General features: G+C 41.5%; 1 protein-coding gene across 1 annotated transcript; it reads right to left on the bottom strand.

Moving 5' to 3' along the window:
- Nucleotides 1-108: 108 nt before the first annotated feature.
- Nucleotides 109-26526, bottom strand: LOC145440921 (uncharacterized). The gene is made up of 7 exons (XM_080318696.1): nt 24222-26526; nt 9818-10479; nt 8118-8454; nt 7224-7327; nt 4723-5740; nt 3231-3460; nt 109-878 (listed from the first exon to the last, which is right to left on the bottom strand). Exons 1-7 carry the CDS (start codon nt 24594-24596, stop codon nt 317-319), a joined length of 3288 nt encoding a protein of 1095 aa, XP_080174822.1. The 5' UTR covers nt 24597-26526; the 3' UTR covers nt 109-316.

Here is a 26526-nt window from a genome sequence, read left to right as displayed (position 1 = left end):
ATATAGTTCAACTCTTCCATGTATGGAACGCCGAAAGAGCTTTCATATGTTCCCTGGTTAAGTATGCACCTTAATAACATGGACGAATAACAGGTCCCAACAAGTGGAGAGAGTGAATTCGAATCTTTTAAAATTAAAAACAAGAAACGCATACAGTGAACTGGTGATAATTTGAAGAGCTGCGGGCGGCGTCACGTCGATCGACTCAACACAGAAGCCGCGTCCGCCCAGCTAGCTTCGTCAGCTATTTCGGAGAGGGCGACGTAAGATTGATTTGCCAAGTCACGTTCAATCATGCAATGCGACCCGAGCGGGTTCAGCGCGTTTTTGTGTACGGCGGAGGCGGCCTGTTTGACATCAAAGGCGTGGGCGGCGTCATGGGGTGGTGGGGAGGTGGATTCGGGAGAGGTGTGTATTCGTTAACGTTCGAACCGTCGAGATTGTTCGGATTGGACGTGCCGCTAGTTCTTTTCGGTACCAACGGGGTAGACACGGTATTGCCCGTGCTGGCGTTGTTTTCCGTACCTATTTCGTCTTGGAAAATAATGGGCACACCTTTTTTAATGCGGGATGTGTCTTGCTGATCGGTATTAGCGGCAAACGGGGAGGACTCTTCCGATTTGCTTCCCTTTACTTCGCCCTTATTCTTAGACGAAGATCCTTTCCGACATTTGATTACAAGAAGGACGATGATCACGATGAGACATAAAATGATGACTGCGATTATGACGATGGTGGTTGTCTTTCCTTGAGCTCCCGCGGCCTCCAAGTCTGGGGTCTTTTTGGTGGAGGGTGCGTCAGTGGCGGGCGCGGCTTTGGGACATTTGTCTGTTCTTTCCAGCGTGAAATGTAATAACGCGAAATTTGCGTCTTCGAAGCTGAAAAATGAATATACGATTATATTCGACATTCCGTGCCAGTCAGTGACGGGTGGTCGTGAGTTTTTATTACTTATACTCTACAGATGTGGACAAAGCAGTGGCGGCTCGCGACAATATCTGGTGGTGGGGCAAGGGCTGCAAGCGACTTTTTATTAAGATGACGTCACAATGGCGTTTTCCAACGTAAACAAGTAACTTAATGATGGCACAGTAACATGAATTTGCCGGCAACAGTGATTTTATGTGCCACGAGAGGTCCGCCGGTGAGCTATGACTTGAAGTGTGGTAACTGCGTAAACGGCGTACGGAACAAAGATTCAAACACGGTTCATGTTCGCACTAGACCTGGAAATGACTATAACTCGAGAGATAGCGTAAGCCTAACTGGAAAGGTCAACGAGTTCGGACAGATATGCAATTGTTATCTCATAGATTGGGCCTGTCATATTGAATCCAAAACATTATTCTGAAGAACTAAGAATAGCAGCCTCAGAAATTCGGTCTCGGTACAGCATAGGAGATTTTGGCCTTAAAACTGGAGACTGTAACACGACACACACGGCTTTATTACTGTCTATAGGTCTGCTGCGAAATCGCCTTTGGAAAACATATTTCCGAATAAATACGTGGATGAAAGCTTTAAACTTAGTACACTGTTACATGGCATCATCGAGAAGTGGTCTCATGGCCCTTTTCGGTATGGTACACTGTCAAAATTAATGCGAACAGACCAACACCGAATTTTGCGCAAAATTTACTGAGGAATAGGCTGATCAAGTGATCAGCTGTTAGCCGCCATCGAAAACTAAATAGCTATCGCGCTTGACAGCAGGGGGTTGTGAGCAAATGCCTTGAAGGCCACAATTTCACGGTGAAATTGACATTGGAGAATATAATATCGAAGTAAATATTTGAATGCAAACTGAGAATGATATCATATCATCTCAGTTAACGTTACCGCAGATACGCCGGCTTTTGCGTGAAATCCGCAATGCGTTGTATGCTAAAGTGTCAGATCGGAGCTCATCTCTACCATACTCGACCTTGATAACGAAATTACTGCCCTAATCACTGAGTATCAACCTTGAGACTTGGCACAGCGTTCGATACTAAAACCAAGACATACCATGCAAAAGCTTATGACGGATCTAGGAAAGGAGCATCGTTAAAATCAATAGATACCAATACCGGCTTTGCGTATAATCTGTTAGCGATAAATGACGAGTCAGCGCACACTCGAATTAGGAAACGAAATTACCACTAACCCAGTTCAGTGACAAACTTGAAACTTGGTACAGCGTTCGATACTTACCGTGCCAAATTTCATAACCGATCTCAGTATTGAACATCGTCAAAATCAATGGATACCAATACCCGCTTTTGAGTAAAATCTGTTTGCGATACATGACGGATCAGCACACACTCAACTTCGGAAACGGAATTACTGCCCTAAACTTTAAGTAGAAACCCTGAAATTTGGGGCAGTGTTAAATACCACCATCACGACATGACATACCAAGTTTCAAGAGTTTTCATGGTGTGAAACACCATCAAAATCGACCTATACCAGCAAAGGTCGACTAAACGCGTATTACGGTAATAGAGTTCAGATATAGATACGATTGTTACATCACACCTTAGGGGCGACCAGGCATATTTGCCCCGCTTGCTCGGCCATTTTACGAATAGGAGAGAGTAAATCACCGTTTCTTTATTGTGCGCGGCTTTGAGAGAATAGACAGTGAAAGCTTGTTATGAGCGCTACCGAGGCATGCCCCGGCTAGGCATTCGCAAAGCGAAAACACGGAAGAGAATTCGATTTTCGCAGATACTTCGCTATATATGGGCATTTACAAGTGAAAGGATAAGAAGAATACGATTTTCGCTGTGATTTCGCTATATATAGATTGGTGTGCGTCTATAAATGGTAAAGAATTGTTATTGAACAGAATATTAGGTAGGGCAATGCCCCAGTTGCCCTATAGGACGAGCCGCCACTGGGAAAAAGAAGTCATCGCCGGCAATCAAGTAGAAGTAGAAGTAGACGTAACTGATGACATTAAAATAGTTGCAATCTTCGAAATTATATTCTGTAACCACGGAACAGGGGAAATTTCCTAGCTATGACAACGCTCATAAAAGTGATACCTACGTACGTCGTATACGTATTTGTTATTGTTGATATACAATGTTCTTTCAAAATCACTACTGGTTGCTGAAGATTACCCCCGACGAGTGTCAGCAAAACATATCTGGGTTCATTTCAATATGATACGACTAACACATTACGCTTGCAAAACACCTCGCCCTGCCAGCCGACAATCACGTGACGACACAAATCAAACTTACCTGTTCACAACGCTTTGTTTAATTTTCATTTCATCCAAAAATACCACCGATCCCAATTTCGCGATACCCTTATCCGGGCAGGGCTGAACCAAGCCCAACGTCGTGTTGTACCAGGTGACAACGACAGAGCCTTCCCTCAATGGTTGCAGGTAGATGTGTACAGGCATCGTATCGTGAAATATCTCGCCGATGAGCCGCACAAATCTCATACGATCGGCTGATGTAAACGTCTGAAAAACGCACGATTTTATTGCAAGACAATTATTACAAATCGGGCATTAGGCGGTGGGGGATACCAGATTGACAGACCATACTAGCTCGTTTCCACATTCTTCTATCTGTTCATTGCATCGCATATTCGCATTGTACATTGTGTGTCCTGAACGGGTAAAAACAATAGAACCACCGACAACGCCACAAGCCACAGTCATAGATTGGATTGCCTAATTTTCTATATACGTATAGACGTTATTTACCATATTTTCCAACGGCATAACGGTTGAGAACCACTGAGCTAGAACCGGGGCCGTAACTGCCGCACCCGAAACTGGGGGGCGAGCTCGAAGGGGCCAAAACTAATTTCGTAAATTAACACAAATCAGCCTTTCTTGGATAGATATAGAACTTTTTTCAAATTTTCCTCGCGTCTTGCGCGATTTATTGCCCCTAGCTGTCTTGATATTAATATGAGTACCCCTGTAAAAAAATCATGATTTATATAGTTAGGCATTTCGGCACCGGCCATTACCGAGTCACGACACATCAAGACGTTGACAATGACGCTTCCGCTAACATGCGACTCTGCAGAGTGTACTGCCAAAAATATCGGCGGCGAGGAAACCTTGACCAAAAAGGACCATCTCATGTTGGCCGAAACCGATAAATATATATGTCGAATTTTCTCTGGTTCATAGGCGCTTAAATGGATGGCCCCTCATATTCGTGTCCTGGCAATCTGAGCACCAAATTACCAATGTCATCCGTAGAGAAAAATTATGCAGCCCGTGAAGAAATGCCACTTTGATTCGTGTGCGTTGTACGGAACAAGTTCTTTAGGTCTGGTACGTTTTAGCGATTCCTTGAAGGCCACGATATAACAACACGTAACAAAGTAACTGATAACAACGGGCACGCCCGCAGATGTATAGGACTAAGTATGAATTACGGAATCTATATTTTCAAAGATACTAATCATAGATTTGACAGTAATATATGCGATTCCAATTTCATCAACTCAATTCAACGATGGATTTCATTTTTTTTCGCGCGACTTCGGCAGTCTGCAGCTTTCACCGTCGATAAGAAGAACCCTCGATGCAAAGGGGAGGCCCAAAACCGGCGTTTTTTTTGTGTGTGTGTGGGGGGGGGCAGACAAAGTGCTGTTACCGTACTGATTAGAACATCTAGTGTAATCCGCCGTGTGCAACGACATATCATTAATATTGAAGCGGTACCCTACGTATAAAGCGAAAATTTCATTCCACCAAGTTACCTTCAAGTTATAATTCTTCAAGGTCACCGAGAACTCGTGATTCGGTTTCCGAACACCTCCGACTTCCCCCTCCACCAGAACTCTACTCGTCAGCAGCGCGATCCGTACCCCGTCCTTGTTACCAACCGACAGCTTTCCCTCCCACACTCTGTGCGTAGAATTGTACGCGCGAAGCTCCTGCACTTCGCCTGTGGTTGGCAATAAATACAGCGAACGCGCGTCAGAATCAAACGCTACCCACGGCGCCGGGTTTGTCAAAGTTATCTTCGATTCCGAACTGTACCCGTCAATTTCAGACAAGGATTTCGGAGGTATCTGGTATTCTGTGGGCGCTCCAGTTTTAATTAATATCTCGGGCAGTAACTGCGTAGTTATAACAATAGGTGAAGTGGATAAATCTGTCGATAAACCTGTGGTTGTGCTCGATTGGGTAGGTGCTCCTGTGGAAGATATCTCGATTTGAATGGTCGTGTCGTCAGTAGGCGGTAGAGTACTTTTAGCTTCGGTCGCGGTCGACTGTGTCGTAACAGTGACAGTCGTCGTGGTGAGAAATGTCGCGCACAGGCCGTAAAAGCGGATCGTTATGCTTTTCAGCCTGTACTCTGGCCGAAAGCTTTTAGCGAAATCTTTCTTAGGCTTGTTCCTCCCTACAGCAGCTTCCTCTCCTATCATCAACACGGCTGCGTCACGTATTTGCGGTGCCTTGCAGATTTGACCGTCGTTTAAGGACGAGTCGTACCATTCCACGAATCGAAGGCCGGCTTTGTTAAACCCGGTTTTTGTCATGACAATTTTACCGGGCGTTTTGCTGCTTTTCCCGGTCGCGTTTGCTAGTTTTCGACCGAACGAAGCGAGCAGTTTGTTATCGCTGTCGAAGGCTGGCGCTTCCGATAAGACATAAGTGAATTTATGGCTCAGTTTGTCGGTCCTCGGGACGAGGTCGACGGTCAGCGTGAAGGAGAAGCTCGCTGTTTTATCACCAGAGTCACGCGCTATCAGTAGGAGCGGACGGTTCGCACTGAAAATAAGAAGGAACGTATACGTGAATAGGGAGATTGGAAGGCATGGAAGCATAGGATTTAAAACAATGCTTTCAACCACGAACCAATCACAACCAGCTCTTCCGCGAAGTAACCAAAAGAACTAAACTAGCGATTGTGTATGTGTATATACAGATAAAGAAGATCGCCGGTTGATAATGATGAATGGCTCAACTTGAAACTCACGAATGAGGAAATGCTGTTCAATCGTCAACAAGCAAGGTGAAATATTCAATCCACACCGCCAGAAAGGGATTTCTGAATTCTCAGGTAGATTCTGTTTTCGGGCCTGAATGCTCCTGCACGCTCTTTTTATATCGCTATGCGGCAAATAATTAACCAAACTGTTTTATAAGTGGCGTACAACTCATTTGATATCAGTTTTACGTGAAAGCCAAGAAAACTCGTTACGTTTCAACGGTAAAAGCTAGCGACACTTGACAGCGTATTAGCGTCTAGCGAACAGCGAAGTCGCAGTTCCTTCAAAAGAAACCAAACAATCAAATTAAATTTAGTGGCTTTGAATAGGAAACTTAATCGCCAAAGTTCAATACACCAACGTACAACGAGAGGAATATAAAAAGGCACAGCAGGATTACTCAATACTTGAAGTTTTTGATGTTTGCTTTTGAGTCGAAAACTCTCGTGCATTGCGCGTCTAGATACTGATGCGCAACAATACTGAACAACAAAAATTGTCGCGATTTTGGTGTGTTAGTAAGCCAACAGAAATAAATCAATATGTCTTACGTTCGTAGTTCGCCCGAACTCATCCAGTTCGTTTGTGAATCACTTGATACCAGACTTAGTTCGCTACGGGAAAAGGGTGTGTGTGTGTGTGTGTGTGTGTGGGTGTGTGTTAATCATACGTAAAACTGTACATCAGAGTTTGACTTTGTCAAATTGATCGCCAATTTCAATCATGCAGGGCTATATATAAATAAGCATGGAGCCCAGCAAAAGAGGGTCGCGGATAAATAATGCTTTATATCATGGGACATCAACCTCACGCAGTCAACAACATTTTTGTAATGAATCGTGTTTGGTAGAACTGCGTTGCGTACAATTACTTCATTTGCGCCCGTAAAAACGTGGCATATGCCAACATTAGAAATGCATATATTTCTCCCCACGCGAGCCTTGGGTCGTGAGATGTCATTAAGACTCAGATTAGGGTCGCGTTCTGAAAAGTTTGCATCTTACTGATTTAGCACTGTATTTACACCCTATGCTATGGTAGATATCTGATAAATACACCTGTTTTCCACAAACGGAGTATACTTTTGACTTTTGAAAGTTCACAGCAGAGGGGGATAAGTGACGAAGTACTTTTACTTACGCGATTACTTCGACAGAACTTTACCTATTTTTGGAATTCTACTTCTACTTGAGTAGCCACTACTTTGACCACCCGTGTTGAGAACCGCTGGTCTGAATCGCGCAAGAAAAGCTATATCATACGTCGCATTTCGGTCGGGCACTCCGTACATAACGTGAGATTTCGGGTCGTACTGCAGCCAAGAGTCATCGTCCTGGACTTTTTGCAGTGTGACTTCGTCATGCAGCTGAAAAAGAGAATACTATACGTTGCTACCTATTGCCATGACCGCTGACTTCCTCACGGTGTCAATTGACCAGTGGTGAGCGTTATAGGGATATTAAAAATAACGTTTTCTTCGGTATTTACCAGATATAGTTGATAAAATTGTTAGGTTTGCAACAAAATGGCTTCATATCAAATTAGGCTCAATTCTAACCTGTACAGAATAGAAGGTACAGTCTTAGTGAAAAGAGTGCATTTCCTTCCACCCGTGTAGTCGTGTACCACCCCTGATATACGAGTGTGGATATACAATTATACACCCATGTCACACGAAATCAGAACCTACTTCCGACTTATACTGCGGTATAAATCGAGTACACTTTAATCCAAATGATGCATGATTGCATGCACGTAATATCGTAGGAACTAGGAAGGTATGCACTTATGGCCGCGATATAATTCTGAGTTGGGTTCTGTTTTCCTGTAGCCTACCACCCTTCTCGGCCCCCCGGGCTAAGCCACTGTTAGCAGTGAGGACTCTGAACTAGCAACGGCTGCCAGAACATCACACAACACGTGTTTCTAGTTGATCGGCAACTATAAAACTACTCGCTTTTCAAAAGCGGCAACTAGAACTAGCACTACTCAAAAATAAGTAGTTAATTCGCCGCCAACTAACTGGATTGATAGTTTGTACATTTCTGGCATCGACGCGATACAAAATCAATGGATTTTCATTTGGACTTGTGACTCTCAAACCCAGAACAGGATTTGGATTTAATATAGTAAATCTGCACATCTCAGCCACAGACCTCAACTGTCATGTTGTCAGTCATTCCATCTTCCCTGTCGTAAAACACGTCGTTTGGAATCGCAAACCCCATGAACGTGTCCAAAGCGGCATTCACGTTTTCCATTCCGAAAAGCAACATCGGCGCGTCGTTGCCCAGCTGTTCTTCCGGCATGTCTTGCGTTCTGGACGGGCGCGCGTAGCGGCCAGACGCCTCGGCCGGGTCGCGTCCGTTCGTCGCTGGACTGTCCGAAGGAGCAGCGATCGCTGGTATCTCGGGTTGCGGCGAAGTCTTGATTTGATCGGAGCGGCTGTTTGGCGCGTTGTCTTGGGATGTCTGGTCGGTTTCGGTAGCCCGCCTGAGAATGAACGCTGTCATCACAGCCATATTTGTACAAACTACCTTTCTGGATTATCAAAATAAGCAACTAAAACAATAACTAGAACTACTCACTATTCAAAACTCGAAACTAGAGCTATAGAAAAAACGACATTTAAAAATCCGCAACTAAGCAATCAAAACACAGATTACTATAGTAGCGAGATAGCGTAGTGGTTTAATCCGCAGTTACAACACCAATGGATTGTGGGTTCGAGACTAGAGAATTCCTACCTAAGTGTTGCAGTTTTATCTAGGCTCCTTACGTGTAAGCGGTGTCCTATAAAAGCAAATTTCGCGTTATTGGGAGGGGCCGTTCACCCTTCCACTTGTGTGCCTTGGAGTCGACTTTTATCAAAATACACCAACCGAAACTATGTCAACATGAGTTCGTGTACCACCTGGGAATAGTGCACTGAACTCTCTCTCATTCGAAGCTTCATGCTGGTGACGTCATATTTTGTGACAAGATTGTTGATATACGATGTTCTTTCTTATTCTCTGCTAGTTGCTGACGATTATCTCTGACGAGTGTCAGCCGAAAATATTCTGGTTTCATTTCAATATGAATTTACCATTCAAAAGCCTATAAGTGGGCCATGCTACAAGGAATAAGAATAAAGAAAATTCATGGCCTGGTGTAAATGACCATAGTAGTCGACAATAGGGCTGGGCAAAATCGAGTAGGCCTACCTGAGTGATTCGATTCTGAATCACGCATTACGCTTCGAGTTGAGTCGAGTATTGGAGTTCCGAGTACCACTCATTATGACGCAATAACAGTACGTAAGATGTCCATGTTCAAATTTGTACCTTTTATGCGTCCACAAAGAATATAATGCCTGTTATCCATCAAATTAAAGATTGTTTGATATTTTTTCGACCATACCAATTTCATTGCGGTTTGAGGCATGTTGCGGGTTGATCATGACTTCAAAAATACGTTTACAACCTTCTGAAGTGGAAACTAGCATCAAAGCTATAATTATCGTTGATAAATTAACTTCATTGGCGTGGTACGTATATTTTCACTACTCGAAAAAATCGCGTTCCAATACTCGACTCAGATCAATAGAATGAATACTATATTTAGATTCGAGTACTCGAATCATTGTGCCCAGCCCCAGTCGACAAACACCAAGAATACCACAAACAAACGAACTATAGATTCCATTCCGAAGCAATTCATTGCGTAAGAAGAATTGCATATGCTTTTGCGAAAGCAGTATCGTGCTGTGCATATTTATACCAATTATTGTGCAGACAATCAGCTCTCGCGACTCAAATCATTAATATTTATATACTAGCATCATTTTTCCCAGTAATAGTGTTAAATCACTAACCGTTTGCGACGAAGCACTTCCTCGCTCTGTACCGAATTAGTGATATACCACTCCGTCACGTCGTATCCGGTAGCTCGCGCCAGTGAGCCGTCCACAGCGTAAGTTTCCAAGTCATCCAGTACCGGTATATCTCCGATCATCTCCGAACTGCATCCGAGAGGCCACGACAAAGTCACACTGGATAACGGCGCTCCGGATTTGGCTACGTTTCCAGGTCCAGATAAAATGGGAAGTTGCTGAGATCTTCTATCGGTGGCAGCGTGATATATAACGTCAGAGGATGGAACTGCGAAGTATTTTTCAATCGCGCGCACGCATTTCAGTCGTTCCATATGACTTAAGTCTGCGGAATTGGTCTGAAGTACGACACTCGCGATGGTAACGGGCTCATTTTGTGGGCATCTCACAGAACTGTCACTATTAGTATAGAATTCACGTTGCTGGCGATAATCCGTTTCCATTTCAAAGGCTGAACCTTCTGACAACACTTCTACCTTGCAAGGAATCGTGACCCTTGCTTCTGAGGCCGATTCGGCGTTGAAAATGATGAGATGTAACTTGTGAATTCCTCTGTGATGAAGAAGAGGGACTCCCTCCAAGGAGCCATCGTCGTTGTAGACCATCCATTCGGATCTTGACAGTTTGCGGGGCGGGAAATTAACCTGGAATGTAGGTGATGTTTTAGGGACAAATTGTTTGCAATAAGTTAGCGAAATCGGACCTGATTGCTGCTAATGCGCATGTAAAGTGTCATATGGTTCTTGTGTGGGGATAGGAAAGACTTGTACAAACTATCAATATAGTTATACTAGTGAATCAACTACTGGTTTTTCATGCAGTTCTGAATTAAGTTGCGGATTTTGAAAATCAGGTAGTTCTAGACTTCTAGTTATCAATCTAGTTGCGCATTCAAAAACGAATTAGTTGCCGAACAACTAGAAAATATACGTTTGGGGTGAAGTGGCGTAACCACAGAGGGTTGATTTTGGTGGTCGAAGCCCCTCTCATTTGAAATGCCGATTGTATCCCCAATATTTCTTAGCTCATTTGCAATCTAGCAATTCGTAATATCAGTTATTAGTTAATACTGTTTTAGTTAGTTAGTGTCGGGGTATTAGTTTTAGTAGCCTCAGGGCCGTAACAGCACTTCGTCAGCCCCCCCCCCAAAAACGTTGGCCTTGGGCCCCCCATAGGGTGATAAACCTAACTTCTGGGGGGCTTCGCCCCCCAGACCCCCCTTTGGCTCTCCGCTTTTTGACGCTATTTCATATCTCCATTGGATGTCCGTTGGGTGAGATGGATTTTGCCGCCTAGACGCGCGAAGCGCGAAAGATTTCAGTAAATCATGATTGAATCGGGCAATATTATCGAGAATTAGATATATATTGCTATCAATTTTGATCCTCTCTCTGCTCACGTAATCAGATTTACCAGTAGAGCTGAGCGATGTCTGTTTCAAAACGTAGGACCGCACAATAATAATTAGACATCTTCGGCCGTATACTCGTTGGCAGGAACGAAACAGCACTTCGTCAGCACCAAAAATAACCCGCACACAAAAACTTGGGTTTGGGGTTCTCATGGGGTGATAAATCGACCCCTGATCACAGTGTGCGCTTTTGCCACGAAATTAGCTGCACTCTTTAGTGAGCCATCTCGAAGCGCGAAAATTTTCGATAATTCATGATACAATCGGCCAATAAGATCGGGAATTGCATATATATTGCTATCAATATCTTGTCCTCTCTGCTCACGTTATCAGATTTACCGGAAACTGTGGGGCCCGTAAATAATAATTAAACTTCTTCGGGTGGGCGGACCCGTTGGCATGACTTCGTTACATGATTTTATTTCGTGACCTCCTGTCTGCTATATCAAAAATATAGAATCGCTCAAACGTACTAAACTAAAAGACGCACACGATTTCAAATTGGTATTTCTTCACTGTCATATATTTTTTTCCTGCTGGATGGTATTTGTCTTCTGAGGTTCAGATTGCCAAGACAGGAACATATGGCGCCAGTCATTTAGGCGCCTGTGGACAATTAAACATATCATTTTGTATATATAACGGAGTTTTCGGTCTGCGTAAGGGCAGTCCGTTTCGGCCAAGCTTTTCGCGCTGCCGATCGTTCTGGCACACTTCTTGGAGTCGCATGTAAGAAGTCCTAAATCGTTATATATCTTGGTGCGTAGTGGCGTGTTAATGGCCAACGCCGATATGTCCATTTCTATAAATCTTGCGTGTGTTTTTTGGGGGGGGGAAGAGTACCAAATAATCAAGATATTTGGCAACTTTAAATCGCGCCCGGCGCGAAAAATTTTGGAAAAAATGGCATAAATTTTCAAAAAATACTCTATAATTTATGCTAATTCACGAAATAATTTGGGGCCCCCTTCGAGCTCGGGCCCCCCCAATTGGGGGGTTTGGGGTGCGGCAGTTACGGTGCTGAGTAGCCTACTAGTTCTAGCAGCGCATTTTGAAAATCGGGTAGTTTGTGCAAGTCTAAACTTGCAACCACAGGCACAGAACCAGCGCATTAAATTCAAGTCAGGTATTGATTGTATGCTCTTGGTGCGATATTTATACCCTGATAGCACGAGCAATACATTTCAAATCGGATCTATATGGACAATTGGACATCAGGGCTCTTCAAATTTGGTTCAATTCCAACCAGTGGAAGCGGAATTATTGCCCTCGAAAAATTTGGATTTGAATAAAATAGTATTTACGGTGAGCACAACTATAATAAATAAACAAAGAATCGGTCACCGTAAATACTATTTTATTCAAATCCAAATTTTTCGACGGCAATAATTCCGCTTCCACTGGTTGGAATTTAACCAAATTTGGTGAGCATCGTTTCTATAGACAGCCTAACACTTTCACGGGGTAAACAGGAAATTTTCAAATTTTTTATTATTTATTTTTATATAATAAATAGAAACTTTCTTCTCCTGTAGCAAAGCGGTTACTGGCTGGAATTGAGCCAAATATGGTGTGTAGGCTTAAATTAAGTAACCTAACAATTTTATCAAGTAGCCAGTACGATTTGAGAAAAAAAGTCATTTTTGAAGAGCTCTATTGGACATGGATTACGGATGTCGATAAGACTTGGAAATTGTGTTCATTAATTCAGCCTGATATGTCATGGACGTGGTTATACTGAAAAGGTCGCTAGACGCAAAGTGCCACGGCGATGTAATATGATGTGTTCCTGGCGGAGACCAACTATGCAAACATGTCCGCAAGTAATGTCCCTATGTTGGTGCTACATTCTTTTTGGCACAATATTCATCGAAACAGGACTGTCGCAAAAAGGACATCGAGCTACTTTGCAAATGCCAATTGCAAGCAGACGCGATCGTAGGATTGTTCGGAGGCTTAAAGGTAACTGAACAACGAACTGAACAATGAACATTCTTGCGCAAGCAGTATGTTTGATTGTTGACACGACATATTGAACGACACGTGTTATGTTCAAGTAGCTCACACGAGTGTTAGAATGCTTTTGGCAGAGTGGTCTGGACGCGTATGTAATGTTGGAGTATGCGGGACTATACTGAACTGATACTTGATACAGCAACTACGCGGCTGTCAATTCAGAGGCGTCCGCGAAATGGTATTATTGATTGCGGCGAGGAATCTCATCCATCAAGCGCACGCGGACGGCACTTTTCTCGCATTCAGCGGCCAGATAAGGACAGGAAACGCGATTTTTGGATTTGCATTAAAAGCAATTTGTGATTGCCCTACATCAGACCTGGGCAAAGTGCGGCCCGCGGGCCAAATGCGGCCCGCGAGGTGATTCCGTGCGGCCCGCGAAAGGTAGATTGGAATTCAAAACATAAAACTTGCCTTTTGAATGACTAAAATGATAGGCTTTATCAAATGACCAGGAAATTCGTTCGCTTTGAAACCTATTCATTAATATGCCACGTTTACGCTGCCTACGTAACTGACATGCGTAATCCAGATTCACAATGTACAATGTGGCAAAGCATGAGTAGTGAGTAGCAATTAAAGTCACAAGAAATCACCCCTTTCATATAGTTCAGTTCAAACCTTCCTTGTTGATATTGTCACATTACTCATTATACGGTTCGCGTTTCAATTTGCGACGTGTGATATGTTTGCAAATCCCTAATTCGTGAAACAAGTCAATCAGTGCTCGCGATTACTATATGGCTCATCATATCTATCGCCCATTAAGGATTACCGGGCATGCAAAAATAAAAAGAAAGCCGAAAACTGAAATTCAAAGAAGGTTTAGAATTTAGAGCTCTAAATATTCGCATACTGGAGTCAAGGGTAAACCCATCCGTTCAGTTTTTGCCGATCATGCCGTCGAGAATAAAAATTTTAATTAAAGTCGGTCTGATGACAAAAGCACGAAACACTCGGTCAAGGGAGGGCAAAGTTCAGAAAAACGACAACCTTCGCTCAACAGGAAGGCTATCTAACCTGCACACTGCTCGGAAGGATCAGGTACCAAGAAAATGAGCTTTCTACTATTGCATATACATTTCAGTGCAGTGATTCTCGAACTGGGAGACATGAAAGCATCAGAAGGGTGGCGTGAAGCCAAAGTTTATTGAAATTTTTCGCGCTCCGCGCGATATACTACCTATCATGTTTAACATTGTTTCGAATCATGACAGCTAATATATATTTTTCAATAAACCTTCACTTTCTCATTACCATTACACAACACATTCACTGAGAAGCATTTATTAGCAATGTAATTTAGAAATAAAGCTAAATTACGCTGGAGAATATCGCTAATTTTTTCCACTCGGCCCGCCAAGGTATTTATTTTTCTCATTTGGCCCGCGGAGGAAAATAATTGCCCACCCCTGTCCTACATCGTCACAATTCGCACGTCACAGCCAGGCGCTGTCGCCCATAATCAAACAACTACAAAGTTTTTAGCTTTTCGAAATTTGATTATGATTAGAATCAGTTAATTTGCGAAAACTTAGAAGCCGAATCAAGCTCAGGAAATATCAAATCATATTAGCTCATTCGATCGTTTCGCACTATACAGTGCTCCTATAGCATTTACAGTAAACCCTGAAATTAGATTAGAATTAGAATTAGAGCAAAGAAACATTTCACAAATAGGATTAAATATTAGATCATCGACAATATTATTAATTATAATGATTGTAGGGGAGTAGTGAAAGACGAATTTTTTGGAATACCGAAATTCTACGAGCCTTTTGCACTAACAGTTAGATTATTATTAGGGCAAGTTTTAGTTGCAGTCAAGTTCGTGGAAAGTTGAACTTCTTTTTTACAAAGCTGCACTATAAAGTTGCATTTATGGACAAGTTCCTTGACATTATTGGGGTATGAGACACTCGAATCGTTCCGTATCCAATGAAATGTCGCAAAACTCGATGTTGGCGACTTCAACAAAATCAATATCCTGAAAAAATTGACCCAGTGAACATATAATTTTCGACGGTCTAACCTGAATGCACGTCGAACCAGAAAGGACCTCAAACTTTAACGGGAGCGAAATAATCAAGCGGTCTATTTACGCATAGTGACAAATATTTCCAGTAAAAAGTTGGTTGGATAAAAAATCGGAAAAATATTTCACAATTTCCATGAAAAATTGGAAAAGTTGCAACATGTCACATGAAAAAATGAAGAAAAGTTGTGAAGAGTTGCAATATAAGTTTCCTCCAAACGGCCTAAAACGCCAAATTACACAACTTCTGAGTATTTAGGAAGCTGCCAGAAGTTGTAAAAGAAAGTGGAAAAGTTGCAAAAATTTCCCCTAGTGGATATCAATTGGAATCATAGTTTCGATGCTCTTACCCAACATAAAGCCTTCAAACCTCGATTAGTCGTATCACGTCATCCAAAAATATAATTCAACGGTACGGACGTTAGTAAAAGTGACATTTCCATACTCGATACACAAACGAATCAATCGGGTACTCGATTTTTCCCAACCCCACGAGATGTAAACATCCTTAAAGCTACGTCACGAAAATGAGATTACTCGCAAATATGTCGGACACCGTGCCATGGAAAACGGACTTGGTTAACTCTGCCGTTGTGTCATTTTAAATCGCAAGCGATCCGATTAAGAACCGGATATATTCGTCGGACAGAGCCTGCGATCAGGTAACGAGACAGATATAGGATTAGCGCGGCACTCAAATTTTGCTAAATCTCCTTAAAGCCATTTCAATTCCGCGCTTTCGATCAAGTATACCGCATTCCGGTTCATTCGTAACACTCTGTCAGGAGCGTCATATCTCTCGACGATAAATCACCGTTTATGCCAAAGACGTACGAATCGGAAACAAGAGGATTTGTCTCGGCTAAGAAACGCCTATGATGGCGAAAGTCAGGCTATTTGAGGTCGTAATAAGAGCGGAGTAACGGTCTCTCGAAATGGCGTCAAAGTACGCTCATGCAAAATTAGCGAATGCAATGTTTTCTGCGCATGATGGCGAAAAACAAGATAGTTAGCAACGATATTCTTCTACTTTTTGATGTGCGTCTTGTAGTTACAGAACTTCAATATACGATTGAATATTTAAATACACTTTTTGAAGTATGATTTGACTACACCACCCTTTTTCAGTTCGCGATAAACTTTTGAGTACTTGTTTTATTGAGCGACCCACAATTAGTTATGACGATCAAACAAATTGAAAAAAATAACGAGAAAAAAACAAGCAATATAAACATATGCCATTCATTAGCCAATAGTGCGAAGGTTGCGTTTCCATCTTAGATATTATCAGGTCAAGTCTAGGCTTAATTGGTTTGATTTTCCAGATCAGAAAGTATCCGGTTTTACAAGTATGAAGTAAGGATTCTTTATATGCCTGCAGAACTGAAAACGGTAGAAGTATAACAAAATCATACCCCCTTGAGCAAGTAGGTGGCGGAATCTATTGGAGTGCTATGGACCACCTCGTAGTGTAGCCTACGATTACTTCAATCAACTCCGCGCAAATCGAAGTACTTTTATATATCCTATACCAGTGGTTCTCAACCGGTGTTCCGCGAAACCCCCAAATTTGCAAAATGTGTGATACCCTAATTTCAATTTTTCAATTAGAGAAATCACGAAGCAGTTTCGCTTCATAACTGCCAAAACTCAAGGACTCACGCAAACAGAATGACCGTTTGAGGTGTCATATTTCACTGCGCAAACTCATTTTAATCGCCAAATTGTCAATAGCCTACTGATGCAAACATATTGCTGTTTAGAAATGTTATGTTGGGGTTCCGGGATAAATTCGCTTGCAAGAAAAGTCCATTTTCTCCTGTGATATACATAACCGCTGCTACATGGAAATGAACATATGTTGGGTGTTATATTGGCGCCATGTATGTTGTGATCAGACCCAACGGTATCGTCGGAAGCATTATGGGTTATTATTACATTTACCATCACCTATCTTTGTGTAAATTAATGGATTTTTGGCACTCGTTCATGTCAAATCGTAGGCGCGGATTTTCGAGGCACTGCAGTGTGTATATTTCAGGAAATGCAATCATATAGAATTCGCTTTGAAACAATAAACGTCTTCCCAATTTCAACATAAAATAGTATATGATGTTTATATCCAGAAATGGAATTTTACTGCTGTTTATCACTAGGCAACGGTTAATATGCACAAAAGACAGATGGCGGTTGCACGGTAATAGAGCTGAATTTGAAATAAAACTTGAGCGGTCCGAGGGGGTCTGTCACGGTTCATAGGGGGTCCGCGAAGACAAAAAAAAGGTTGAGAACCACTGTACTACACTCTACACTCGTGACTTGTGGTGAAAACAATAGGATTGGCGCTGTCAGTATTGAAATATCTACCCTTTATTGACATCAACATGGTGTTCTCCCATCTGTGTCTAGCGAAATGGCCAGTGCCTATCCGGATTATGTCCTGGCATTATCTGCGCATTATACGCAGGGTATTTTCATACAATCGACTTAAAGAGATTTCGAGTAGACACTAATCTAATTCGTGTCATTAAGCCATATCGTGTAAGTCCTAACAATTAGATTCGGATGACATTTGCGGAGAGCGAATTACTGACATTTCAGTTTTCAATGTTTTACGACTGTGTTAGATACACAACCTCATCGGATAATAACAGGGATATATATTAATCATCCGCAGGCTAGGCGAGCTTCGTGTTGTTATTTTGGCGTTATGTCTTTTCATTATAATAACTATGCGATGGATGCAGAATTTAGTAAACGGATTTTACATCCCAAACCATTCATTTTAAAACATCGTACTGGAACTGTTACGCACATTCATCATTGACCTGTTTCCGAGTTTTCACTGTGGACGACACCTAGCAATGCTTGACTGGGATAACACAGTACAATCAGATCTGGTCAACTAGGAAATCTCCAGATTATCAAAATCAGATTAGAATTACAATTATAGCAACACAATTTTTTTTAAATTAGACTACAATTAAGATAGGCCTATACTAGCTAGTAGCTACAAAGTTTTCTTTTTCAAATTAGACTAAGAATTAGAATTATAGCTACAGTTTCTTCGCAATTAAACTGGATTTAGAATTATAGCTACATTTTTTCGAAATTAGACTATAATTATAATTATGGCTACATAGTTTTTCCAAATTAAATGAGAATTAGTATTATAGGTACCGTTTCTTCGAAATTAGACTAGATTTAGAATTATAGCTACAAAGTTTTACCGAAAAAGAATTATAATTATAAGCACGGTTATCTGAAATTAGACTAGAATTAGAATTATAGCATATATTTTGGGAATTAAATCAAGTTCAGATCGTAAAAAATCAGGATTCATTCCCTTAAGCATGGGAATGACAATGCCTATTCAGCAAGATGGATTCGTTTCGCACTATACAATTGTCCTGTATAATTTTCAGGAAAAAATGAAATTAGATTACCGGAATTTCGTTCTAACTAGCCTAATTATACAACTAGAATCATTTATAGTTGTCCAGGTCTGAGTGCAATATTCGATGAGTGTTGCACACTAGATAATATACGTATTATTCCGGCTACAATACTCTAGCGACGCCATAATTTATAAATAATTGAGGACGACAAAGAATGTCTGACTTTTGTCGTATTCCAAAACGTCTTGTTGTGCCTTAACATTATATGCCGGTAATTGTCAGGGGCATTGTTTGGATCGCCTACAAGCGCGTATCGCTTTACTGATGTTCCCTGCGCACGTCACTCTCGTACCAACTCATTAACTATTTAAGAAATAAACAGTTTCGAATTTCAAGCAGAAACAATGAACAGTCACTATACACTATACACTCGACTGATCTACAACAGTTAATCGTGTCAGGGACATGACGATGATTGGATTTCAAGGAAAGCTTTGGGGGCTTACATATTGAGTGACGCGTAATTTGCGGAGATGGGAAACGTGTGTTTGCGAGCGAAATACAAAAACAAGCGTCCGGCAACATGTACTGAGTAAAGGTACGTTCACAAATCACCACAAATGTCAGCAGAAAGTTACAGCAAATCTGACTAACAACGTTATGTGCAGATTGACAAAAGGCACTCTGTGCCGCAACGTATTTCTCGCAGGACAAATTCAAGTGGACATTGTGCGCTGTTGTGTATCTTCTAGTTTCGACTTCCGAGTCAACGGCAATAACAACGCAAGGTCCCACGAATTAAGCCCACGCGGATTCATTACCGAACAATGTTGGAATTACCGGGTTACATTTTTCACGTGCCAGTCATCAACGCCAAGCACGTCGATTGGAACGACGTAGATGTATCTCAGTGAATATGAACCACAACTAATCTCATGCGAGCGAGACCTTCCGGTTGAAAGCCTATCATCAGCAGTCTTATAAATATGATTACCGGTACAGGTTTGCGACATGACTTGATGATTATTCCGTCATCATCGATGATATTCATTAACAGAAGTAGCCAAAGTAACGTCACCAATTCTATGTACAAATAGAACTAAACAAAGTACGTATTCGTAGTGTAACTTTGCCTAAATTACTGAAAACTCTAAATAAACTTATCGAAACGACAGATTTCGCGATGTCGAGAGAAGGCCGTTCAAACTGTAATTTGTGTGCCTTCGAGAACACTATCATAAAAAAATACGCCAACCAAGTATGTGCCCGCAGAAGGAGTTCGTATACCATCTAACAAGCATAAGCTCTCTCTTCGCCCCGATTATTCGAAATTTCATGCCGGTGACGACATATTTTGAGATTATTGATATACAATGTTCTTTCCAATTCTCTACTAGTTGCTGACGATTACCGCCGACGAGCGTCATTCGAAAATATTCTGGCTCATTTCAATATCAATATGGTATTCAATCAAAAATTAGAGGCAATAGTTTAAACTCATAACCACGTGAGTCAGTAGTTATAGTTTGCAAAACGTACTTCGTTACTGACGGCCTCTGTTCATCAATGCTACCATAAGAATCGCTTGCTGACCTATCCTATGAATATTGTAAAGAGTTTCCCGGAGGTACATATTTTCAACATACAATTTGATAGTATATTCATATTGAAATATACCGGAACATTTTCGGCTGACACTCGCCAGAGGTAATCGTGTGACATTCTACTATAGTGGCTGATGAATATCCCTGAAAAGTGACAGCAGATAATACTTGGGTCTAGTTCAATATAAATAAACTATTCAATTGTACAGTGTATATTAGGGCTATTCAAAAATAAATTTTTCCCGGATTCTGGGAATCAACTGGTTAAATTGAAAGGTCGCCTAAAAAACGCTGCACACCAGATTTGCCCCGATTACAATTGGTAGACGTGAAGGTACAGCAGTTTGAATACTTTGAATTTATAAACTCAATTTTTACACTCATCCCCGTAAAATTGAGAAGTTGTCTAAAATACGAATGAACAACAATTTTTTCTCACTTCCAACAGGTAGAAGCGAAGTTCTTGCAGTTGAAAATCTTGGGTTTGCGAAAGTAGTATTGACGGTGGTCGGTGGACAATCCCAGAATGATGAAATAATCTCAAATTACTTCGCTTCTACCGGTTGGGATTGCGTCAAACTTGTTTTGCATCGTTTTTATATAGACAGTAAAATTTCAAAAATAAATTTGTATAATAAGTTCAAAATTTCACATTTACCAGTTAAAATCTAGTCAAATTTGGTGTGCAGCGTTTTTTAGACAGCCTAACAATTTCATCAATGAATGATGAAAGTTATTTTTGAACGACCCTAATGTACATATTGTAAAACGGTTGAAATGGTAAGAATTTCCAATGCTTCAACCCGATAACTTATGATAATAAACATAAAACCGCGTGGATATCAGATACTTATCGATGTAGATACTTTTATCGTTACAAATCTACCATATATTACACCGCGATACACTATACGTACAATCACCAATGGATGCAATGAGCGAATGCCAGTAAACGACAATCGCCCATGGCGAAGTCTCGAGTTCGGTAGAGTGCAAGGTAAGACGGAGTATTAATCACGTAATTGCCCTTAAATACATAGCATGGCGCCAAAGCAATACAAACAAGAATAAAATTATATGGATCGCAGTTTGGCGAGGCGGTCTTTATTGCATGGAATCTCAGGCACGTCGCCGGTATCAACACAATGAAAGGGACCAAACCCAGCCATCTCCATAAAACGTAAATAATTAACCACGCGATTGAAGGTACATATCTCTGACCAAGGGTAATGTGTTTTTAGTTCAAAATTCAACGCGATGATCTGTCCGGTGAATAGCTCTACGGACTATATCTCGTAATAAGAATGCGTCGCGTCAACATTGGAAATAATAGGACTGCGAGAGAAATACGAGGCGTTGAAGGTGGAGGCCGAGTACAGGATCCTTTCATCCGCCAGTATAATATTTTACAATGTGAGGCGTTACATATAAGTAATGTACCACACAGTACCAATGTACCATACCCGGCGATCGTTACCTAATATGTTTCGAAGTATGCTCAAATGCTCATAAGAGGTATTACGCGAGTAGTGCGAAGTCCGCATGTATCACAGCACGGGGGTCGTAAAACTGAAGGCATTTGAAATTCGAATGTACGTATGTACGAGTGAGCTGTAGAGTTTTTTTCCAAATTAGATTACAACTAATGAATTTACGAATGAAGTTCAATTCATATTAAATCATTCTCATAAAAATGAAAAATGTCTGTACAACAGCAACTATACATTTCTCCTAGCATTTTCATGAAAACCAGAAACTATATTAGAATTAAAATGAAAACACAGAAACGTTTCACATACTAGATTAGAATTAGAACTATAGCAGGAAACATTTCACAAATTCTACTAGAATTAGAGAACGACATTTCTCGCTAACTGGTCTAATGTCCATGTCTGTTCGAGGTATTGAATTTTTCAGGTATCAAGAGCTCGTCTACATCCTTTTCGAATTCCAGTTTCATATAAAAGGTCAGTTTCTTGGCTCGTATGTGGTAGGGGTAGTAATAATGACGCATCAGCGGTGGCGAGATAGTGTAGCGGTAAAACCCACAACTACAACACCAATGGATTGTGGGTTCGAGGTCGACTAATACCGACCTGGTGTAAATGACCACAGTAGTCGACGAACACCATGAATACCACACGAACAACAGCAACAGCAACAACAATGACGCATCGGCGGTCATAGACAATTTAACACGCCGACATTAAAAAGCCTTGCCAAGGTTTCGTTAATGACACTTTCTTTTGCGATTCCAATAGGATAAAGGTAAAAATAACTACGACAAATCGCACGCAAGTTCAATATTGGATTCCATCAGTACCACAATCGATAGCACTTTCCGCACGAGTTGCACATTGTCCAGCAAAGTCGATATTTTGAAACCACTGTTAATCGCATTCGCAGTATTGTACGATTATCCGCAATTTGATTGGGAAATAGTGAGGTCAGTTCAAATCTAGTCAAAGTCACAGTCCAGTTACCCCTGACACCCGAACATATTCGGGTTTATTTCAATAAGTATACACTATTCAATTGTATATTGAACATCTGTGCCTACAAGAAGCTATTCAAAGTCTTCTGCATTTTAATCCTTCATGATACATAAACGGGTACAACGGTATAACCGATCGGCGCGTTGCTTTTCCCACGCAGGAGAGACCACTTTAAAACGACTTACAATCGCGCACCGCGACAATTACCACGCCAAAAAAAGCTCACTGCCTTATCGTAAGATACAATAATGGGAAATGATGTCGTGAGCAGATAAGGGCCGATAACTAACAGTATAGCGCGATAACCCCACGAACTATACAACGACAAGGATTGCGGACGTCCTGTAACCAATACCAATATCAAGGATTGGGTAATTCGCACGTGTCCGTCAAGCAATCATCATGACATTACATGTCAGACACTGCGAAATTCGTCAGGCTTCTCGGCGTCCACGAAGGTGCCGGGTACGGGAAGAGGCGCCACAGGATATTACACCAAATGAAGCGATAATTGCGGCTTTTGCGCCTTATATATATTGCGCCAATGATGGACGCTTCCGACTGTCTGTGCGGAATGATGCAATCGCGACGGAGCCATTAGAAAGACACCAATTCGAGTCGGATATGTTAACTAACTTTGGCGACTGATCGTACAGGTGTACTGTGTATAGTAGGGGTGTTCAAAAATGACTTTTTTCACAAATTGCACCGGGTACTTGATAAAATTGCAAGGTTACCTAATTTAATCCAGCACACCAAATTTGGTTCAATTCCAACCAGTAGCCGGAGAAGAAAGTTTTATATTTAATATACAAAAATGAACGAAAAAACTTTCAAAATTTTCTGTTCACCCCAAGAAATTGTTAGGTTGTCTATAAAACGATGCTCACCAAATATTGCTCAATTCCAACAACTGGAAGTGGAGTTATTGTCGTTAAAATTTTTTGGATTGAGTAAAATTGTAATTATTTATTAGGTGTGCCCACCGTAAATACTGTTTTATTCAAATCCAAATTTTTCGACGGCAATAACTCCACTGCCACTGGTTGGAATTGAGCAAAATTTGGTGAGCATCATTTCTACAAATAACCTAACAATTTCATGAGGTGAACAGAAAATTTTGAATTTTTTCAAATTTATTTCTACATGATAAATAAAAAAAGTTTCTTCTCCTGTGGCAAAGCGGCTACTGGTTGGAATTGAGCCAAATTTGGTGTTCAGGCTTAAATTAGGCAACCTAACAATTTTATCAAGTAGCCAGTACAATTTGAGGAAAAAAGACATTATTGAACACCCCTACTGTATAGTACTAGTCAACCCACGAGATTACTATACCAGAAAACCTTTCATAAGAACAGAGGAACATTTCGTGCACAATTCTGCTACAATCCCACTACGTTATCTCGCAAACAACCAGCTCAACTTACCCTTAATTTGCTACCCGGAGAGATCAGATTTCGGTCGAAGGCCTTGATCTCTTCAAACAGAGACCGGTTGAAATGATGCCCGACCACCGCGTAAAGATGCATGCCTTTCGGCGTAATGCCATCAGGAACGCGGCCAAGCAGTCCTGACGCGTCGTCAACAGCGTACTTGGAATTAGATCGAATTCCATATCTGTCCAGATCGCGAGCAGAACAGCAAATTGTCAGTTGCAAGATAATAAATATATTCCACAGTGAAACAGTACGATTCGTCGTAGGCCTTAGTCTCGGCGAGTTGATGTGTAATAATGTTGTTCGTAAATTCAATCGTTCCGTAAACCAGGGTCCACGCTTTCCAGGTGAGTACGTTCCGTCCATTTTCGGTGCCTATACTTACATATGCACTTCACTCATTAACTCCAGTCATATTGCGTTGGACGCGATAAATAGGATTTCTAAAGAAAAAACATCCATTCGAGGTCATCTGATTCACCATTTACATACCGCTTTATCCGGTCAATACGATTTCATCCTCTGGTAAAAGCCAGCGCGCTTCAAGGTCGCGAAAGAGCAGCGCGCAAATGCGATCCCCTCTAGATCCAGGTTAGGTAATAATTAACTAAGCAGAGGAATTTACGCTGATGCACGATGGGATTTGCTAGCGCGCGAACATAAATATACAATTCGCGCCAGAACGGCACATGTTTTTCGCGCTGCTTGCTGTAACTAACGACTGCCATATGATCAGAACGGAATGCATGAAAAACCATCACTCTATCAAGTATGAAAACCTTATGGGCGGAACAGCCTCTCGCCGGCTATCCGATAGTCGTCGAACATGTCCACTGTCCATGTCCATGTCCATTGTCCACATTCAAGTCGAAATACAAGCAATTTCTACTGAATGAATACTACAGTCAGCCCTCAAGATTATTGTACCTCGATCTGAGATATCAACCTCGCCTATCGACACATTCGTCATTCATTTTTATCGCTAGTCCTTTTATGTAATCCCTTAATTTCTTTCCACCCAGTGTGCATGCCTCTATTTACATCGTCTAGGCCCAGATGGGTGTCTGACTTCAAATACTGCTCCAAGTCGTTTCGAGACCTTCCTATCTTTCCATTGTATCGCACTCTTATGGTGTTTTGAAATGATGAACTTTATTAATAACAAACTGATATTGATAATGTACCAATCGATAATTCCATGCACCGCCACCGTTGTCCAGGGGTGAGCGCGCACCGCGCTGTGTGTGCGAAAACTACGGTTCCCAAAAGCGATTTGAAACATTCTAACTACCTTTAACCCAAGATTACCTTTACATTCATCTCCGGACAGATCGTTAAAATATTAATACCGCCAGTCGATGGGCACGCACACAAATAGAGGAATGTATAATTCCAAGTTATTTGCAGAGCCTGAATACTCGACAGCGTCATCGCGGCCTTTCGTTAATATTATGTTATTTCGATGAGAATAATTTTTGGAAGTAAGCTATATAGCCAGGTGTAACAGAAACTCTATCGTCGAATCATATATATGATATTAGTCTATATACAGCACGGATTACACCAAATACATGTGCTATATTCGGTGGGGAACATTCAGTTCATTGTACACTATACGTGTACTGTACGTACAGTCCTTGCTTATGGTATTAATGAGATACTCTTGGAGTTACAGAACTTCAGTATACTATTGAAGATATTCGTGTTGAAATAAACCCGAATATTTTCGGCCGACACTCGTTACCTAGGAGTAATCATCATCAACTAGTACAGAATTGAAAATAACATTGTACAACCGTACCTACATCCATATCATTCTGTGTGGTTGTATAAACTAGATTTCGTACTGCGTAATGGAAGAACCCTGTTTAGACATGTGTACCACAGCTAACACTAAGCCCAATCGGTCATCTGTACCCGTATTTGATGCTATGCACGTTGCGTCTCGTGTTTTCAACTGTGCTGTACATCTTTCGATGCGTATTACGGACTATTTCTGACTCAGACGTGATCCCTTGCTAATCAGCTGGGGCAGAAATTCTCGAACGCGGGCGTTACAATGGAAAACGCTCCTACCGCGGCCAGTGGTAAGACGCTCATATCCTAATCGAAAACCACAAATAGACCAGCTTCTCGGAGGTACAGAACTTCACTATACGATTGAATAATATATTCATGCTGGAATACACCCAACTATTTTCGGCTGACACTGGTCAGGGGTAATCATAATAATCATCAGCAACTAGTAGAGAATTGGAAAGAACATCGTTTATCAACAACCGTATCACCAAATAGA

Source organism: Botryllus schlosseri, chromosome 6 (assembly GCF_051294905.1).
Source record: "Botryllus schlosseri isolate E-star chromosome 6, Bs_hap1, whole genome shotgun sequence".
Taxonomy (NCBI): Eukaryota; Metazoa; Chordata; class Ascidiacea; order Stolidobranchia; family Styelidae; genus Botryllus; species Botryllus schlosseri.
The sequence above is the reverse complement of the archived record's forward strand: the minus strand, read 5'-3'. Positions and strand labels throughout refer to the sequence as shown.

Coding starts and splice junctions, on each gene's coding strand:
- LOC145440921 (XM_080318696.1), bottom strand. CDS start 24,596: ATGGACGGAACGTACTCACCTGGAAAGCGTGGACCCTGGTTTACGGAA. Junction 8,455..9,817: donor GAAGTGCTTCGTCGCAAACG/GTTAGTGATTTA, acceptor GTTCATTCTCAG/GCGGGCTACCGAAACCGACC. Junction 5,741..7,223: donor GTGCCCGACCGAAATGCGAC/GTATGATATAGC, acceptor TCTTATTTTCAG/TGCGAACCGTCCGCTCCTAC.